The sequence below is a fragment of the Charadrius vociferus genome, unplaced genomic scaffold, assembly GCF_000708025.1.
Source record: "Charadrius vociferus isolate BGI_N301 unplaced genomic scaffold, ASM70802v2 scaffold459, whole genome shotgun sequence".
In the NCBI taxonomy this organism is placed as follows: Eukaryota; Metazoa; Chordata; class Aves; order Charadriiformes; family Charadriidae; genus Charadrius; species Charadrius vociferus.
Genome location: NW_009650249.1, coordinates 417,090 through 437,996, shown reverse-complemented (window position 1 = coordinate 437,996; position 20,907 = coordinate 417,090). Strand labels below are relative to the sequence as shown.

General features: G+C 46.1%; 1 protein-coding gene across 1 annotated transcript; it reads right to left on the bottom strand.

Annotated features, from left to right (window-relative positions):
- Nucleotides 1–8,197: 8,197 nt before the first annotated feature.
- DNAJC8 (DnaJ (Hsp40) homolog, subfamily C, member 8) lies at nucleotides 8,198–20,597 on the bottom strand. The gene is made up of 9 exons (XM_009893011.1): nucleotides 20,574–20,597; nucleotides 20,423–20,524; nucleotides 18,945–19,001; nucleotides 17,143–17,209; nucleotides 15,796–15,890; nucleotides 14,841–14,912; nucleotides 13,572–13,663; nucleotides 12,563–12,638; nucleotides 8,198–8,981 (listed from the first exon to the last, which is right to left on the bottom strand). Exons 1-9 carry the CDS (start codon nucleotides 20,595–20,597, stop codon nucleotides 8,859–8,861), a joined length of 708 nt encoding a protein of 235 aa, XP_009891313.1. The 3' UTR covers nucleotides 8,198–8,858.
- Between the last annotated feature and the right edge of the window lie 310 nt (nucleotides 20,598–20,907).

Genomic DNA, 20,907 nt, shown 5'->3' with positions numbered 1-20,907 from the left:
AGGAATGCTCCCCAGACCTCGGGTTGCTCAGCAGGGAAATACATCCACCCCAGCGGCTGAGAGCCCCTCCTGGGGCAGCGAGCAGCGATGCTTCCTGGTAGCCATTTGAGAGCTACAAAGGCAGGGCACAGCTTCTGCTGCTTGCTGCGCTGCCGCTGGGATAACCCAGCCAGGCAGGAAATGTGGCTGCTGGAGTCGGCTGCATCGCTGCCAGTGGGTGAAGCAGGGAGCGGGGCAGACTCTGGCTGGTTTTGGCAGGTGGAGCCCAAGTACGGCCCTGCCACACCAGGCAGAGGGGTGAGCTCTGCAGGCCACCGCATCAGGATTTGTATGCCACAGCCCCAGGCTGTCGTAGCTCTACCGGAGGGGAAAAACACGCCTGTGCTGAGCTGCCCACAGCCAGGTCACTCTTCTCCCACTGCTCCACGCTGGAGCGAGTCACCAGCCTGGCAGGGACAAGGCCGGGGGCCCTGCAGGAGCGGGATGAGGGACCTGGGCTCCTCAAGAGGCTCCAAGCGTTGCTTCCTGTTCCTCACAGGAGGAAGATCCATGGCAGGGCTTCTTATGCTGCTTTCCAGTGTCCAAGCAAAGCCAGGGTCATTCCTGCCACCCAGGGGTGAGAGGGCACCCAGCCGAGGACAGTCCCCATCCCCACAGCCCCAGAGGCAATGGCAGTGCCAGCCTTGACTCACACCATCATGACGTACTTTGTCCCTGCTTGCTGGGCATGGGGAGCAAGCACACGTCTGCCCAGCGCACCTGGGTGGGGCGGATGATGGTGACTCTGAAGCCCCTGGAGCTGACTGAGATGCCGCAGCTCAGAGACCCAGGGGGGACACGCAGCCAGCCGGTGTCCCGAGACACCCAGAGGAGAAGGGGCCTGTGGAATGTGGGGAGGGATGCCAGCACCCCGGGAGAGCAAGCAGAAGCGAAATGAGCCTCTTACCTCTGGGTCACAGAGCACCTGGCCCAGCAGACCCAGCCTGCCAGGTCCCTGCTGCAAGCGAAGCCACCGGCAGGGCCAAGCTGTCAGCGTGCTCCTGCCTGGGATGAGGCTCAGACGGGAAGGAGGGCGCCGGGCTTGCTCGCAGGTGAGTGACTCACTTCCCTCTTGGCACTTGCGACACGGCTCAGACGTGCCCTGGCTGCGCCCTGGAGCTCGACACCAACTCCTGTGGCCCTTCCTCGAGCAGGCGGCAGGAGGGAAACAGCGGCCGAGGCTCTGTGCTGGCCAGGAGCTTGTCACCCCCCAGGTCACCCAGTGCCTCACACCCTGCCTGCAGCTCCAGGGCAGGGGTGCTCCCCAGCCTGGCCAGGGTCACAGAGGTGGTCCAGGCTTGGCGAGGGGGGCCAGCGCCATCGGCAGATCCATCCTCTGGGCTTCTCATTTCCTTCCAGATAGCAGGACTGGAGCCAGCACAGCAGCAAGAGCTTGTTCAAATGCTTCCATTGGAGGTGGAGACTTGCTGCAGCAGGGCAAAGCGTCAGAATGAGACTGCTTTGCTGCGTGAGTCCCCGTATGGGGAAACATTAGCCAGAAAATTACTGCAGGCTGTGGCAGCTAGTTTCCTTGCCCTCTCCACAGCATTATAAACTCCCCTCAGTTCTTGTGCTCCTTCAGCCTGGGAAGAAAGGGTGGATGGACACCTGGGGACTCACTCCCACTTTCTGCCGTAGTCCTGGGGTAGCAGCTCTGGCATTGCTCTGCTTGGGTTTTGCATGGGATTTCCCCAGATGTGTACTGTGGCACTGGCATCACTTAGGTCATGGGCGTAATATCAGTCTGAGTCACTCGTGTTGTAACAAGAAATTACATGTGTTTCTGTCTGCTCCCTTTATTCACTGTGACACAAATCCCATCAATTACTTTCAGGTTACATCCTTGTTTGGTTCAGTGAGAATCGCGTCCTGGCTGTGAACCAGGGGACTTTGCACCTTAATGTTAACATTAACACTATGTCTGGACTTCCCTGCAGCTGCAGGACAACTGAATATCCCAGAAAGGGAACATGAATGAAGCAGGTGGCCAGGGAGGACAATAATGCAGGAGAGTCCATTTCTATGGCACTCAATAGGCTGAGGCAGAGATCTCCTGCTACAAAGGAAAGACCTACTGGCCACGAAGTCCTTTCCATTCTTGCCCTGGGAGTTTGAAGCCCTCTGGCTGGTGTGACAGAGAGGTTTCCTAGTAGGAAGGCTGCTGAGCCTCGATAGTGAGTCAGGCAGCTCAGCTACATCCTAGATCTACCTAAAGTGTGCATGGTGCTCACTGCAGTGCTGAGATTGCAGCGGGAAGACAGGAGCTCAGCCTAGAGGAGCAGCACTCCCAAACATCTGCCCATTTTGTGCATAACATGAAGCCAGGGCTGTGAGAGCTTTACCTTTCAAGGAGCAAAAGGAGTTCCCCCCAGAGCTGAAGGCGACGGAGCCCCCTGCAGCAGGAGGTGCACTGCCAGCAGGAGTTCTGGAAAACAGAAACGAGGAGGTTTTGACCCTAGCCAGTGCAGCCCTGCACACTGTGAGGCCCAGGCACACTGTGCTGGTGCACACAAGGGACAATGCCCCTTTTCTGCATGTGAATTGTAGGGTACAGCTGCCTGAGCAGAAGAGGTCTTGCTCACACTGCAGCTTGCACGAGGAAAAGGAAGTCAAGACAGCCCATTTGGTCTAGATAACACACTGCAATCACCCAACTCTTCCTGAGGGACACTTCCTATATTAAGGCCAACTTATAGAATCATAGAATGGTTTGGGTTGGAAGGGACCTTGAAGATCATCGAGTTCCACCCCCCCTGCCATGGGCAGGGACACTTCCCACTAGACCAGGTTGCTCCAAGCCCCGTCCAACCTGGCCTTGAACACCTCCAGGGACAGGGCCTCAACAACTTCTCTGGGCAACCTGTTCCAGTGCCTCACCACCCTCAAAGTGAAAAATTTCTTCCTAATGTTTAATCTAAACCTGCCCTCTTCCAGTTTAAAGCCATTCCTCCTCGTCCTATCGCTACATGCCCTAGTAAAAACTCCTTCCCCAGCTCTCCTGTAGGCCCCCTTCAGGTACTGGAAGGCTGCAATAAGTTCTCCCCGGAGCTTTCCCTTCTCCACACTGAACAGCCCCAACTCTCTCAGCACCTAGGAGAGGCACTCCTGCCCTCGGATCATCCTGGTGGCCCTCCTCTTGACCCGCTCCAGCAGGTCCATGTCCTTCTGATGTTGGGGACTCCAGAGCTGGATGCAGTACTCCAGGTGGAGTCTCACGAGAGTGGAGTAGAGGGGCAGAATCACCTCCCTTGACCTGCTGGCCACACTTCTTTTGATGCAGCCCAGGATACAGTTGGCCTTCGGGGCTGTGATCACACATTGCTGGCTCATGTTGAGCTTCTGGTCAATCAGCACACCCAGGTCCTTCTCCTCAGGGCTGCTCTTCATCCATTCCCTGCTGAGCCTGTATTTGTGCTTGGGACTGCCCCAACCCAGATGTAGGACCTTGCTCTTGGCCTTGTTGAACTTCGTGAAGTTGACATGGGCCCACCTCTTTAGCCTGTCCAGGTCTCTCTGGATGGCATCCCTCCCCTCCAGTGTGTCAACTTCTCACAGTTTCTCTCCATTTTCAGTTGTTTTAAGAGGGCAGAGAAAGAATCATAGAAGCACAGAATCACAGACTGGCAGGGGTTGGAAGGGACCTCTGCAAATCATTCAGTCCAACACCCCTGCCTGAGCAGGGTCACCTACAGCAGGTTGCACAGGATGGCGTCCAGGTGGGTTTTGAATACCTCCACAGCAGGAGACTCCACAGCCTCTCTGGGCAGCCTGTGCCAGTGCTCTGCCACCCTCAAAGGAAAGAAGTTCCTCCTCATGCTTAGATAGAATTTCCTATGTTCAAGTTTGTGCCCATTCCTTCTTGTCCTGTCACTGGGCACCACTGAAAAAAGACTGTTCCCATCCCCCTGGCCCCCTCCCTTCAAGTATTTATAAGCATTGATGAGTTCCCCCCTCGGTCTTCTCCAGACTAAAAAGACCCAAGTCCCTAAGCCTTTCCTCATAAGAAAGATGGTCCCGTCCCTTCATCATCTTTGTAGCCCTTTGCTGGACGCACTCCAGCAGTTCCCTGTCCTTGAACTGGAGAGCCCAGAACTGGACACTACTCCAGATGTGGCCTCACCAGGGCAGAGTAGAGAGGGAGGATGACCTCCCTCAATCTGCTGGCCACACGCTTCTTGATGCCCCCCAGGATGCCATTGGCCACCTTGGCCACCAGGGCACGTTGCTGGTTCACGGTCCACCAGCACGCCCAGGTCCCTTTCCACAGAGCTGCCTTCCAGCAGGTCAGCCCCTAAAGAACTACAGTTACGCTTCTGAAATACAAATAGCGTACAGCGGAAGAGTTGTTATTGCACAAGGAGAAGGAGTGGAAGAAAGAGGGTTTTTCCATGCATTTACAAGGACGGCATCTCTTTGGGGCAGAGGAGAGCTGTAAGAAGACCCAGTCACACAGGCAGCATAAGAATGGTGATGTTGGATCCAGGCTATCTAGTTCAGTACATCATATCCAACAGCAGCCAGCAGATGATGATCAATGAAGAAAGAGAGCACAGTGCAATGCATCCCTCATCGTACATTGCCAGCGTCACCAATATGGGGCAGAGACTCCCTCAGCTAGCAGTTACACTGGGATCTTTACACAGCTTGATGGCCTTTATTTGTGTGAACATGTATGTGGATGAAAATTAAAAACTTCTGACCTCAATAATAGTCTATGTTGAGTTCTACAATCCACTGCAAGAAAAGCATTTCTGTCTTTTTAACCCATTTATTGCTGATATCCCTCCATAACCTCTTGTTCTCAGGTTCAGGAAGAAAACAGCTTTTGATGCCCTGGTTCTCCTCTGTACCATTGCTTGTCTCCTTTTGAAAGGCTGTGCAACAAAGCATGCATATAAATGGGCAGCCATGTAAACTGTAAGGTACGGCCACAACGTGGCTTCATAGCAAGGAAGACAGTATTTTCCATTTCACTCTGTCTTTGCCAACAGTACTCTCTGTTTTATACAATCCCTGCAGCTAAGTGACTACGAAATGATTCCCGAGCAGCAGCAGCCAATTTAGAGCACACCATTGTGTTTGCCAAACTAACATAAATGCTAAGTAACACACTGGTTTATGTCTTTATCAAGAATAGATTTTGTCTCTGGCTGATCACCCAGGCTTTCTATAGCTGCTGTACTTGTTCTAGTCTTTACCGAATAGTTTTTCTACCCAGTGAAATCTAACTAATCTAGTGAACTTCTGCTGAAATCTAGACTTTGGCCTGCCTACACGCTCAGAGGATCCTCCACTCTCATCCCTAGACTACAAAGTACCACCAGACTGGAAGGTTCTGCACCCTGCACCCTGTCCCCTTTAATCCACAAGTGAGTAGTTTCCTGTTGCAGTTTCCCCACGTAACTTGCAAAGGTCCTTTCCCATCCCACGACTGTTGAACAGGAGATGCACCTTTGCAAATTGCCTATGAAGGGAAAGGCAACCTCCCTGCCTCAGAAGGGAACCAAGAGCTTCAGGAGCAATCTCTGGACTCCCAGAAAGGAACAAAGAGCTGAGCTGGACTCTGGTAGACCCCCCATGTATGTTCTGTGGGAACTGGACACGGAGGACAAGTTATTTCCACAGAAAACCAAAGCCAAGACCCTACTGAAAGGCACTTCTGTAGCTATCTGGTACCTTTTCTCCTTCTGAAAGAAAGGAGATTCCCACTGATCTATTTTCTTGTCCTGCATATGGAGGACAAATATTTTAGTCTATGAGGACTACTGACCTAAGAAGAGCTCCAAGGAGGAAGGAGGCTTAGAGATCTCTTCCTCTACAACATCTCCACCTCTTGAAATTAAACATTTCATTCTCTCCATCCCACTGCCTTGGCATGCGTTGCAGAGCCCAGGCAACAGCCCAGCCTGCATCTGTGGGGGTCCACGTTGTGCATTCACTTATTTCCACCCAGGCAATTCCAAAGAGTTTGCAATTACAAAGCTTGAATACAAGGATCAAAATGAACCTCCTAGGTTCCCTACAGTGGAGCAGAGAAGTATCTAGCAAAGGGACAGGTATTTCACTGCTGCTAAAGCCTGCCTGGCAGATGGGAACCTTCACAGGACTTGGCTGAGTAGATAAGACAGGAGAAATACTGCATATTCAGATATAGAAGCATATCATCGGCAGGACAGGAAGAAAAGGAAACAGTAACAGCTAAATTGACAGTGAAACAGCATTGTTATAAGCTACACATTTTGCTGCCCCAACCAAGTCATACCCAGTGGAAAAAATGTCTCTAACGGCAGTGGCCTGTAGGACTAGTACTTCAAAGACGTCGGCCACAGGCTGCACTCCTCAAACCCCAGTGGTAAGCCACTCCACTGGTCAAATTCTCATAAACATCTCCAAGAAGCAGAAGCATAACATGGGTCTTACAAGCATTTCAAGTTCTCACAAGACTCATCCTGAACCCCCAGAAAAAAATTTAAAGAAAAGATCTGAAAGGTCAGTACCATCAGTCAACAAAGAAATTACACCATCTGAAAGGAAATGCTACTAGGAAGACGAGTATTTGAATATCAAAAGGAAGGACTCTGGGACAAGAGTGACTGGGACAGATCTCTAAGCCAGAAATACTTCAACAGGGGAACAAGAGGCAGACAAGTTAGAGGGACAGCATGTCCTCTGAGAGAGAGACTGCACTTAGAAATACCCTAATCATCTGAGCTATTGCCCAGCGCTGCTCATTTCTCACACCCAGGAAGAGATTGCATCTGAGAGACAGCACCGCAAAAGTTAGCTGACATTTTCCTCAGAACAAATGTGGCTAGTCATTGCCTTGACAAGGAAGTTGGGTCCTACCACTGTGTTCCCAGTTAATGGAGGATCAGGGTCTGCCAACAAAAAGGAATTTCAGTGCCTGAACAGAGCAGTGATGCACAGTTCAGCATCTCCCAGACCTGTAAGCCCAACTTGGCCTGCTGCTAGTTACTGTTTGGCTCTTGTGTGCCACCCAGACATCACCAACGTCATTTTTTAAGCCATGTTTTGCCCCTTGAGGTTCAGCTACCTAGCAGGTTATACCAAGCAGGACAAATAAGGTAAAGAAACTGCATTCCTGTGTTTACAAAGAAATAAGAATTGTGTTCTACTGTTCTAAGGGATAGTTAATGTATAAAACAACAAAATACCTTAGTTTTATTAGGGAAGGATGTTTCACTTTACATCTGGTCACACAGAGCGGTGTACAAGAGGAAAAGAAGAAAAGGCGGCGAGTGGAGAGCACCACTCACCTTCCAGCAGATTCATCTAAGTCCTGGGCCCTGCCCAGGTCCCTACCTTCCTTGGGAGCTGCTTTGTTGTAAAACAACAACTTGATCATGTCACTCCTCCCTAGCAGGCAGAAACAGAAAGCAATTAACTAGAACTTGAGGAGTGGAGACACCAGAAGATGGAGGCATCTCTTTAGGGTCAGCAGAACCAATCTTTCTGAAGACAGACCTCACCAATGCCTGAGACACAAAGGATTGTGCTCATTTGAAGATGAGGGCACATAAGAAAGACAAGGCAAGTCCAAGTGAAAGGAGCTAGCTAAGGGCAGTGAGGAGGAGGAAAAGCAGTATCTTCATGGAGGCAACTACCCACAGGACCCAAGTATGGGGATGGCCATGAGGACAGATGGGAAGAGTCTGCAGAAGGGTCTCCAGAGGAGTCTGCCAGGAACACGTGAATCTGTAGTATACTCCATTTTGAACACCTTTAAACAGTTGAGAATCTCAAAAACTTACAATACACACACAAAATAGGATTTTAAAAACAGAACTCAGGAGTCTGAGCTCACCCCATAGCTCCAAGGAGTTACACTCCACACAGGTGCCCAAGTCCTCCCAGCCCATCCACGCTCCCCAAAGGCACAGCAACAACTCTGTTTTCAGCGCAGACTGGCACACCTGCATCCACCCAGGCAGCATCCAGGGAAGAGATACACTCTCCCCATCCTCCTGGCTGCAGCTCTGTAGGACTGTCACTTCAAAATTCAAGTCAGAACAGACTTTGGGATGACAGCAGACCAGGGAAAGCATTCACACTGAAGAGCAGCAACATTTCAGTGGCCAGCACTCAATTCACACCGTTGCAATTGTATTTTTGAATAATTCCAAGAAAAAAAACCTAGTAACTTGGGTAAAAATTTATTTTACATACAGACCATTGCAACTTAACTATTAATCAAGAGAAGTTATTTTTCCTTTACAGCAAGTGACCAGCTGGTCTGAGATTAACAGAAGTCTGAGCCTGAGAGCTGGGATTTTAGTTTGGAAATCAGATCTTAGGGGAAGGGTCCTTCCAAGCACCACTCAGTTCAGTGAGGAGCTGCAGGACTTTAACTGCAGGTCAGCTGCACTGCACAGTGCTGGAAGCAGATTCCCAGAGTCTGTTTGGACCTTTCCGAAGCTGAACTTGCTGAGAAAGATGATGCCTGGAAAGGGATGGATGTATTTCCAATATTTTGTTCAGCTCTCAAACTAGCAATGGAAGTGGTGAAACAGCACAATCTCTTGAAGTACGAAACATCGAGTTACGGGGCAGCAGACAAATGGGACAGCAATAATGGCAGGGACCCTCCTAAGTCAAGTGTTCTACATGTAGCGGGTTCCTGGCCAATTTCATACTATGGCCCTAGTTCAAATGGACAGAGTACAAAAAATACTTTGACCAATAATTAATTGTACTGGAAACAAACAGTCTACTAAAAAGCAATTCTTACTCTAGGTGCCAATGAGTCCTTAAAAGCAGGGAGGGGATTGAGGAGCTGCACTTGGGCAGTGCTGCCAGGATCATTCCCGCTGTTCCATTTTTACTTTGGGAGGTCTCAGGAAGGTCCTGTTTTTCTTTTCTTTCTTCCCCTTTGTATTTGCCTGGAAATTTCTCCAGCTGTCCACACGACCATCCCGACTTTCCTGGGAACAACAGAGTGGAAATGGAGAGTTAAGAAGTACAAGAGCCAGACAGCAGGCAGTACATACCAGTTTCAAGAGATCAGTAGCAACTTCCCCCTTATCCAGCATGTAGTGCCCTGGCAGCCAGGACATACAGACACAGAACAGCCAGAGCAACAGACACAGCACAGTGGAACTACAAGTGAGCTTACAAACACCAGTATAAGTGCTGTGTTGGTTTCCTGCTTCAGAAGCAACCAGCTTGGGTTGCGCAGTCTTGAGTAGAGTCTACTGAATCCTTTGATGTGCAAAGGAAACAAGAAACCTCATCTCTAATGGATGTTCCTAATCTGTCAGCTCAGAGCATGCCATTTCCTTATTCTGTCTCACACCCTTGAGACAGCTCTCCCTGTGCTGCAGCTTGGAGGCAGGGAGAAGACAGAAGGGAAATATACTAATGTCTTCTCCAGGCTCCTTGCCCCAACCTTCGTCACAAAGAGACAAGGAGAAAAGATCTCTGGCACACTCTTTTCTCCTCTCCCTGGCCTGCCTGGAGAGCAGCAGAAACCTCTCCTGGGGAAAAAAAAAAAAAAGACTCCTCACAAAGTCAACCTATCTCTACAGGCTGAAGGTTTCACAGTATGACAAAACAAGTCCAGGGATGATCCACTTCACAGTGTGGGATCCACACGCTCAAGGCCCGCCTAACCAGAGCTGTTCCTGCAGTACTGGTGCTGCACACAGGCTCTGGCTACAACAGCTGTCTGCTTCACTCCCCTCCTTCCCCATGGCAGGATGGGGGAAGGCCAGGCGCTAGCAACGATCTGAATGATGGGACAGAGTGCACTCTTGGCAAGTCTGCACATGACACAAAACTGGGAGGAGAGGCCAACAGGCCAGAGGGTTGTGCTGCCAAGCCAGAGGGACCTCGATGGGCTGGAGGAATGGCCTGACAGGAACCTCATGCAGTTCAACAAGGAGAAGTGCAAAGTCCTGCCCGTGGGAAGGAACAACCCCTGGCACCAGCACATGCTGGGGGCCACCCAGCTGGAAAGTAGCTTGGGAGAAAAGAACCTGGGGGTTCTTTTCTTTTCTTTTCTGGACACCAGGCTGTACATGAGCCAGCAACATGCCCTTGCTGCAAAGGTGACGTATGGTGTCCTGGGCTCAGTAGGCAAAGTATGGCCAGCAGGTCGAGGGAGGTGATCCTTCCCCTCTGCTCAGCACTGGTGAGGCCAGCCCTGGAGTGCTGTGCCCACTGCTGGGCTCCCCAGTATGAGAGAGACATGGACATACTGGAGAGAGTCCAACAAAGGGCCACAAGGATGACGAAGGGACTGGAGCATGTCTCCTGTGAGGAAAGGCTGGGAGAGCTGGGACTGTTCAGCTGGGAGAAGACAAGGCTCGGAGGGAATCTCATCCATGTGTACAAGTATCTGAAGGACGGCAGAAAGAAGACTGAGCCAGGCTCTTCTTGGTGACGTTCAGTGCCAGGACCAGAGGCCATGGGCACAAACTGAAATGCAGGAGTCTCTCTCTGAACATCTGGAAACATGTTTTTATTGAGGGTGACCAAGCACTAGAACAGGTTGCCCAGAGAGGTTGTGGAGTCTCCATCACTGAGGATATTCAAAAGCCATCTGGACATGGTCCTGGGCAACTGGCTATAGGTGGCCCTGCTTGAGCAGGGGGGTTGGACCAGATGGACCCCAGAGGTCCCTTCCAACCACAACCATTCTGTGATAACACTTTTGCTAGCGATAAGGCTGTATGGCAACTTCTGTTCTAACCTTCTTGTTTCTTAAGGTTTGTTGGTGGAAGCTATTCTTGAAATTACTAAGAAAGTGAATTTTGAGGGTGGGATGGGAGAAAGTAGATGTTCCAACCTGCTCCTTCTAAAATACATCAAGATATAATTCAGCTCTGAAAGCAGCCCATGAATAGCTTCTAGAAACAGCAGGCAACCACTTGCATGACACAGACATTCCCATGAGGAGTCAGAAGTACTGCAGAATATACATGAGGGACAAAACCTACAGGTTTTAGGGTAAAGAGACAGGATCAGAACTAGGATGCAGTATGCAGACAAGGACTGAAATCACCAGGAGCAGGAAAGCCTGGAAGAGCAATGCAGAGGTACAACACAAGCACCTTTAAAGGTTGGGATTTTTGTGTTTGGTTTGTTTGGGGTTTTTTGAAACTGAGACAGAAGCACAACTGCAGAATATCAACTTAAGTTTTTTTTTTCCTTATGGTTTAAATATCATTTGGAGCAGCAACACACATACTCCTTCTGGATATATTTTAAAGGCAGCCACTGAATTAGCACACATAAAGGAGTAACTAAGAATTCGTATGTTATTTTGCCTCCAATCACCCTCTCTCAATGGTGGTCACTAGCAGAAATAAGCTTCTTATTCTTGTGTATACCAGTGATCTATTTCAGACATTAATATCTAGCTTTGATCCTGTCTTTTCACATGGATTAAATGGTCACCAGCAGGGCTGGACAAGACACCTGCAAGCGCAGAGGTTCAGCTGTCTAGGCATGGTTGAGACATCCAGATACTCAGAGCTGCAATATCAATAGTGCTGCAGCTCCCATTTGGTCCATCATTATTTGCTCGCAACACTTGCTCACGTTTCCTCAGCTGCTATGCTTTACTGCATCCCTACAGCACTGACAACATCTGTAGCCGTTCTGGTGAGAGAACACAGAACTGCCAGCAGCAAGGCCAGTGACACACTCATTTATCTCTCTGGCATTACAGGACAAAACCCATAGCACACTCAATGCAGCAGCATTACACAAGTTTTCCAGAATATCCAACTTCTTATATCCATGTTATGCAGCACATGAACACAAACTCTTCCCAGCAGAGCCTCCAGAAACATCCTACTTGTCCACTTTCCACAGAATGCCAGTCCAGCTCATACACTCCTCACCTATACACCCTCTTTTTTAAGGTCCTCTTGTGCATAACTAGGATCCAGCTTTGGATTAAATGAACAATCTAGCTCATCTTTTCATGAGGAAAGACTTACAGGCTCAATCAAATATTTTGGCGGTCTGTAGGTTTCACCCCTAGTATAGCAGCACAACAACCACAAAGCTACTTCTGATACACCTAAACACTGAATACTGGGTGGATGGGTCAAAGGGAAGTGACTGTCACTCAAGTCTCTGATATTCACGGGAGATACAGATTCCGTAAGTGTTAGCAACCAGGCTGAAAAGTACCAACAACAGTCCACACTAGTGATTGAACAGCTGCCAGATTAAGTTTTACTGGTTACCAGTGACCTGGGCTAAGCAGCAATTCAAATTTCTAAGGGCAAGAATGAACTGTTGACAGAGCTGAAAAATACTGCACTTTAATTTACCAGATCTGTTTCTGCAAAGTGATACCAAAGCCCCATCGGTGGACTCTTCTTTCCACACAAGGACAAAACCCAGGCTTGTGCAGGATCTTTTACTAAGTGTTTACTTAAATTATCCTATAGCACCTGCAGACAAAAAGTCTCTCTTCTCTTTAGGGGCATTCCCGGCAGCAAGGTCAAGAATTGCTAAGGCCCATCCTGTAAGTTAAGCTGCTGATTACCTCAAAGTTCTTCTGCCATTCGCGCTCTCGTTTAGCTTTCTCTTGTGCCTCAATTTCCTCTTCCCTCTGCCGCTTCCTGGAAGGGAAGCCACAAAGAAGTTATGAACCCACAAGCATCTACTTTAAAGAAACACAGCAATACTTTCAAAACATCTCGGAAAGCTCTTCTGGTTTCTTGGAAGATTAAAGTTCTTATCAGAATAGATAAATATGCACACCTAGGATAGCACAGCAAGAAGAATTTTATTTCAAATCTGGAAGAGCAGCGAACAGAGAATACGGTTTGGCACCACTGACAGCATGCATGTACTTCATTAGTGAGTCAGCGTCTCTTTCTCGGCAAAACAAGATGGACTCCCTCATAAATCTAGTGATAACTCTCTAAAACTTTTGAGAGTACACATTTTGAGAAGTTAAATACTTGAGTATGCGAGGTAAGAATGAAATTTTTTTCACCCTAATTTTTATCTGTAATCAAAAGTATTGCCCTGCAACCATCTCCCAGACTGCCTTCACTGACCAGTACAGAAACCGCGCTCTACAAAGTGCATCCACAGTCAGCACTCGGGCAACATGTGATCAAAACACCTAAAATAGTTCAGGATCACACATGCCACAGGGTATTTCTGGCACTTAATTAGAATTAAAAATCCCTTCTTTGCATGCTATCAACATGCAGAAATGTGTCACCATTTCAGTGTTTTGGGTGGCCTCCATACATACACATAAGAGTACATAAGCATACCAAATAGATCAATGTCTTAAATACAGGAGGGCAAGTTTCCTGCTCGCATTTCTCAAGCACAGAGTTCTACAACCCACACATTGTCCAGAGAGGTGGTGGAATCCACATCACTGGAAGACCCTGCTCTGGCAGGGGGGTTGGACCAAATGATCTCCAGAGGTCTGTTCCAACTTAGACTTTTCTAAAATTCTATGGTTCCTCTTCTTGTCTGAGAAAGCACGAGAGGGGAAGACCTGAACTGCACAAGCAGAATGCTGCTCATACCTTTCATGCATTTCTTTTGCTTCTCTTTCTTTCCTCTTAATTTCCAGTTCAGCAAAGAGCTTCATCGTCTGCTTGTATACAGCTTGTTTGAACTGTAAAACACAAATCCAGTCTTAAAATAATGCCCATTACCACAGTTACAGAAGTCTCTTTTATATAAGAATTTAAGAAGCATAAAAAGAATGCAAAGCATATGTATGCCCACATAAACCCATATCCTGCCTCGACAGTAGTCAGTAGCAGCAGCATACGAAAAGATACAAAACGCTGCTAAATAATTTCTGGCCCTGACACCAAGAAACAACTACTTATTAGCCTCATATTAGTCCCATTTTCATCTGTATTTACAAAGCTGTGCCTAAACAGAACTGTTCATGTCAAGCTCTTCTTCTTCTGCTAAGTCTCGTAACGTTACATTTGACAAAAAAGGCAAAATGGTCACTGTTTAGATAGTAATTTCCCAGCAGATCTTCTTCATGTGTTGTAAAAGTCTAGCATTGGCTTTCCAGTAGGAAATATCAGTATACTTAAACTTCATCATTAAAGAACAGCAAGAGACTTCTGAAAATCAATGGAAAACAAGATGGTTATGGGGTTACTGTGGTGATATCAAGAGGAAAAAGTCACTTTGTAAGAAAAAAAAAAGGTGAGGACAGTAAGACTAATGATGTCAGTGTTTGATAATCATGTACCATTCCGTCAAAGTCTCTAATATCACTTGACTTTTTCAGGCTATAAATGAGGTAAGAAGAATTAAGTTATGTCATGCCTTTTTAATACAAGTGATTTGTTGCAGAACAGCATATCTATCCTCAAGTGCTATATGGAAGAAACAGCTGAAACAGCTCTTACTATAAAATGTCACTAAGAGTACATTTTAGACATGCTGCAGTGGGTTCTATACAAACCTCAGCTGGCAGCAAGAATGCCACAGTTCCAGCATCCAGAATACAAGAAAGTCAATTCAAAAAAGACTGCATGATATGCAAGCAATGAAGACTTGCTCCAAGAAAAGAATTGGGTATTTTGACCTATACAATCTCATTATATATTTACTCTTTAGGCTACAGTTAAACTATTTTCTAAAATATACAGGTATTAGCCAACACACGGTACTCTACAGTGGCTTATCAGAGTTTGTTCTTCTGTAAGTGCAAGGATTTACACCACTCTAACAAGTCTAATAAATACTTCTGTACTGGTTTTGACTCTTAATTCCTCAAAACACATTTTGTGCTCCCCAGTTTCTCCGAACAGTATATGACTTACAACTTCAGGATCATCCTCTTCTACAGTGGGAGGTTTTCCGTCCTTCTTCAACTGCTTCTTTTTTTCTTTTACCTAAAGATTAAGAACAAAGATAAGAGCCCAAAAAGTCTTATCGGGCTTACACAATTGTATCCAAGTAGTTCTGCATTACTGCTCCTCTGTGTGGGAAGAACTCTGGATGACAGCAAGTTCTTGATTTGGATTCATGTTTTATTTTAGACCAAAACCTGCTGGCCCTAGGTCCAGATAAATACACACAAGTTCACTATCACATGAACTGTAGTAATTAAAAATACTATGCTAGATACTATTCATTCAACACAATCCCCTTGTTGAGTTTTTGTGTTTGCTTTTAAGATATACTCATATCCAATATACACCATCCAACCCCCCAGGCAGTTTATTTTGCTTTGTAATATTCAAAAGACTAAGAACAACAAGCAGAATATAACATGTTTCTTCGTTTAGAGTATCTGAGTTCTCCCGTATCATCTGCTTTCTCAAACTTATTGTGTTTCAGTCCACCGACATCACTTCACTAATGTCTTGGCCAATGCAATCCAATCTCCTTTTCTCATCTTATAGGTCATTTTCCCCCAAACTTCCCAGTTTCCTGCTGTCACCACCTATTTTCTTCCACCTACACACATCTGAACTGCATCATTCATTCACAGACTTGAAAAAAAATATTTAGGTCAGATCATGTGGTCTGACCTAATTATTTCAAGTACTGAATTTCACTGAATTATCTTGCACTCAGCTCAACAGCAGTCTTGGACAAAACACATTTGTTCATGCCATGAAGAGCTCAGGGTCCACCCGCACAGCTTCATTATGAGGTTTGCTCAGCTCACCTTTTGATGACCTAAACATGCAGCAAGTGTACCAAAAAGCAAATTACAAACAAATGATTACCACTCGCCCCCACACCCAGACGTTCCTATGGAATACTTACAGTATGTTCCACATATTCTTTTCCTGCCTGTATCACATCCAAGGCCCTCTTCTTCTGCTCCTGATCTAGCAGCAACTTGTATGCTTTATCTACAGCTAACAAAAAGCATCAACATTAATAGCACCAGTAGTCACATTCACAAGGCATCACAAGGTTGCTATTTGTTGACCATACAAATTTTGCTTTCTAGAATTTGGGGAGAATTGGTTTGTTTGGTTTTTGTTTTGTTTTGCCCTGTTTTTAACCCATCTAGGTAAGTGATATCATGATTAGTCAAATGAGATTTGGCGTACAGTGATGGCAGAGGCTGTCAGACACCTTTTGGAGTTAGCAAGGTGAAAGTATCAGTCCTACCAAGTGATTTAGTTATAGGCCACGAGGTAAGTTTAAGGTGCATAATACCTCACCGTAATGCAAAGCATATGACAGAAGTAATGTGATGGGTTTAGGTGTATATGGTCTTTGAATAAAATCTAATGTGCAGATTAAACAGTTTTTCTTGAACGATCTCAAAACTCCACGGACTTGTTTGTCTCCCTTGCGAACTGACAATGCAATTACCGCCACCTAGTGGAATTTTCTGCTGAAATGTCGCCCTACACATCTGCTTCTCCATCATCTAAAGCACCTCTACAACAATTCTGTTTGTCAGTGGGGTCTCCACCCCTAACAAACATTTAAACAAGCTACAGAAAAATAGCAGTCCAACTACTGCTGTGTCCTGATTTAAGGTAAAACAGAACCAATTTTCTGTTCAGTAATTTTACTTTGCAGTTAAGCCTCTACTAACTACAGAAATTAACAGCATATTGTGCAGAAACTGTGCTCTCAGAGTGGTAAGACCTATGTTTATAGTTCATGCCAAGGAATGGTATGCAGAGAGGCTCTTGGTTATACTTATTGCTATAGCAACCAAGGCCAGCTAGCTGTTATTTGCCCCATTGGAGGGTCAGAAGCAGAAAAGCATAGAGGGGTTGCACCTGCAGGGAGGAGCGGACAGGACAAGTGGCCCAAAACTGACCAACAGGGTATTCCATCCCATCTGCCTCATGCTCAGTATAAAAGGAGCCTACATCTCTCTGTGTTGCCCAGGCTATGCTGCAGTGGCTATTAACAGGTGTGAGCCCACTACTGACCGGCACAGGAGCTTTGACTTGCTCTATCTCCAACCTGGGCTGGTGCACCCTTTCTTAGTCAACCTGGTGTCCCCTGACTCCTTGGGGCTCACCATATTGATGCCGGCCTTAGTGCAGACACATAGTGCACTGCAGCCCAGAACTCGTGGGCTCAAGCGATCCGGTGGGCTTACAACAGTACACCAGCCCAGAAAAAGGGTGAGAGCATTACCTTCAAACGCCTTCTGGGCTCTATCTGCATCATCTTGATTTTTGTCTGGATGCACCAATATTGACAACTGCAAGAGAAAGAATCTTGCTATCAAGATCATTGTAAAAGATGAAAAATATTTAAAGAGATTTTTGTGAGAGGAGGGAAATAGTCTCAGATAGAAGGAACCACAGGGAATCACATTCCTTTGCATAAGGACAACATGTAGAGTATGCATCGGTAAAAGCTTATAAATCAAATACAATCCCTGTAATAAATAGGTTGTCTGAGAAAAGCTGCAGCTTGGGATGTGCAGAACAATATAAACAACTCTTCAGCTGCAGTGCCTGGGGCTGATATGAACGCCTTGGTCACCCAAGTTTTGTTTCCTTGCTATTGAGAAGAAACAAATGTACAAAGATCACCCTTGACCAAAGTTTACCTTTTACTCAACAACATGTCCCAAGAAGTCCTCCAATATCCCTAAGGTTGTTCCAATATCAAACTATTTAAAAGAGTGGGTAAGTTTTTCCTTAGGCTCCTTTACTGGAAGTTAAGAAAACTAGTTCCTGTACTCTCTATCGAGCAGAGACAGGACGTTGATCACTAACGGGCAACCTAAAATGGGCTGGAAAGCACATGTCTCCACCTTCCTCTTCCACAGAAAGAGAAAGTTCTTTCAAATTTTCCCCATACGGCACTTTTCTCAGACCTGTTATTTTGCTGTTGCTGTGTGGACTCTCTAGCTTATCTGCATCTTTCCTAGTATAACATTCAAAACTAGTCACGGTGCGGCAACTGAAATTGCACCAGTGCCCAAGAATGCAAAATAATTACTTCCTGAACTCTACAGATGGCACTTTCTAGTTCACAGGAAAAAGGTTTGCCTCTGATCATAATCAGCAGCATGCTGCCAATCTACTCTGTGATTTGCTACAGCCAATGTCTTTTTCCTTCTGTTAGCTGTTCCACATTCTGTATTTAGGTGTTTGACTTCTTCAATACACAATTCCATGCACTTTTTTCACCATATTGACTTTAAACATTTCCCTGTAGTATTCTACCAGCCTAAAGCTAAGACAGACCCACTTTATTGATTCACAGAACTGAGAAGTTAGCAACAGACTAAAAGGTTATCCTCCCACTTCCCACAACTAGCCCATATCCCATCACCAATTTGGCAGGTGTGTTCCTGTGTCAGCCAGCACAGCTTCCTGTCTAAAGACAGTTCGTGACATTTCCACCACTAATTCAAGTGGGAGGCTACTGCTCTCCAAATATAGTGCTTCTTTGCTGCATGCACTGATTAAAACTCAACCTTCTCCTCCAGATTTGTCAGCAGAGTAAGCCTGGGATAATGCTTCATGCACTGCACAGAGCAATGCAGACGGGTCAGTGAGCAGGGCTGCTGCTGTCCCAGGTAACCCAGTCACCAAAAATGACTGATGAAATTCTTAAACAAACCTCAAAGGAAAGATATATATTTGAGAAAAACACCTTTTCTTAGTTCTTAATTTCTGACAAATTTTGACCTTCTCTTTGAACTGAAGTTCAATAATCTGATTACACACAAGCGTATCAGTTTGCAACAGCCCTGTCACACACTTTACTGGCAAAGCAGCATACCATACATGGACCAAGGACGCTTCTCCAGTTCTCTTCCTGTTGATACAAAGACTGTTCTATGCATTTCTCCCCAAAATGGGTACTCTTCTACCCAGATACAGCTTTACCACCATTTTTCTTCTTCCCAAGCACAGCTGCACAACCTCTAAAGAGCTTCTTGTTTCCTTCCAGAGGCTTCAAGTGCAAAAGCCAAATACCTGCCGGAATCTTTTCTTTATCTCTTCATCTGTGGCTTCAGGATCCATCTGCAGTACCTAAAAGAGACCATGAGAGCAGACCAAGTTTGATGATACTCCCCATGTTTCAGGTTCCTGGCAGCAGGCTCTCAACACTTGGTTCACTGGCATACAGACACAGCACCAGAAAGATCCCTCCCATCAGAGTGCTGCTTCAGGATATGAATTTTCTGCTAGTAAAACAGAAACATTTTAAGAGACGCTATGTTTGGGACATTCTACTTCTAGCAATGCTAAATTCCTCTGACTATGTCAGTATCCTTCCCACACTCAAGTGTCATGTAGACAGCTGCCATCCCTAAATAGCCGCAACTGATCTAAACCTTCAACCAGTCCTGTAGCAATGCTTAGTTTGGCAGAAAGAGAAGCATGTGGTGGCTTTGGGACACTGTCAGATCATTTATAACTAAGCACTCTGGGCAGGAAACACACTACTTCATAAGAATTTATTCATTTTATCCTTTTGAAAGAAGACAGGAGAATTTTACTGTTTGGTTTCCATGAATGAGTCCAGTTATCTACTGATCTTTAGCGATGTGGCAGAGTTTAGGAGCTCTTTTGTGAATTAATTTACTGAACAGAAGTCCTCAGCAACAAGTGAGCCTACTCAATGCAGATGCATGCTGGTCTGACACTAAGAATTGTAAATAAAAAACACTCTGTCACAGGAAAGCTATAGTCTCCTTCTAAATAGCTTTCTTAATTTACTCTCCAACTCAAGTACCAAGATCTACACAGAACTGAACATTGTCAAGGTGAATCTACCAACTTATCTGGCTGACCAGCCCTAAATTGGGACAAAAAAAAAGCACCTGAGGCTTTAAAAGGGCGGATGAAGATGATATCATGAAGGAATACACATGAGGAAACCCAGCTCCAGATGAACACCAGATTGTTTTATTTACTGTCTTCATCAGGCTTTCATACTTTTCAAGACTTTATAACTGACTGCAACTGGAATCAAACTATGTAATGTGCAAGGGAATTACCCATTTTCCAGTAACTCCTTAAAGATTGCTCACTAGTGTGAGCAGTGAGAGTCCTTCTCTCATTCTATGCACAACACAAGTTCACTGGGATAAACATCTGAGACAAATAGAAATGTCAAGTCAAGAGTGCTCAGAACAGAACCTGGCAAGCATGCCACCTGTACCTGTTACATTCTCATTCAGAGTTGGCATTAATCTGCCAAATCTTTCAGTGCTGTTGCACAAGGGAAATGTGTCAGAAAAATATAGTTTGCGCCTGCCATAAAAGACTGAAAAAGAGAGTGAGAACACATACACCATCCTTCCGTATTCTGTAAACCTTCTGGACAGTAACCTACATTTAGAGGGTTTTTTTTTCTTTGTGTTCGGTCTTTTTACTGAAATAAATACCCAATAAATCTGGAGGTTGGTGTATCAATTCAGAAGGGAGGATATAACATTCAAACTAACCTCAAAAGGGTTCAAGTTGAAATAGGAAGATCCAGGTCGGGTCAGCCTGTCAATTTGGTTTTTTGATGTTAAAACAGAGTCTCGTTTTTCAATTTGCTTTACCTGAAGAACAAGAGAGACCTATATTAGCTGATCTTCACAATGTGCTTACCTGTTTTCCCGTGACACCAGTCATCATCGTCCTGTGCTACAATTCACAATGCCTCTTGCTCATCCCAAGCCTGTAGTTATTTGACTCAGGCACTAGCGCAGAACAATTTTTAGCCTTTTCTACAGGATGACAGTATTTTTAACATTACATTTAAACTATAAAAACTCCTAGATAGCACTTCCACCAATGTCTCCTACGGCTTGCTCAAGAGCCGTGGCTTTGCCCCTCGCCTTGCTCCTACACCAGCACCACCACCATGATTCCTTGGAAACCTACTGCACTATTGCTTTTAACACACAGTTGGTAGGATAGCCCATTAAACACACTAAGTCAC

Coding starts and splice junctions, on each gene's coding strand:
- DNAJC8 (XM_009893011.1), bottom strand. CDS start 20,597: ATGACTGGTGTCACGGGAAAACAG. Junction 20,525..20,573: donor CTGGTGTCACGGGAAAACAG/GTAAGCACATTG, acceptor CTTGTTCTTCAG/GTAAAGCAAATTGAAAAACG. Junction 8,982..12,562: donor AATGGCAGAAGAACTTTGAG/GTAATCAGCAGC, acceptor TGTTGTTCCCAG/GAAAGTCGGGATGGTCGTGT.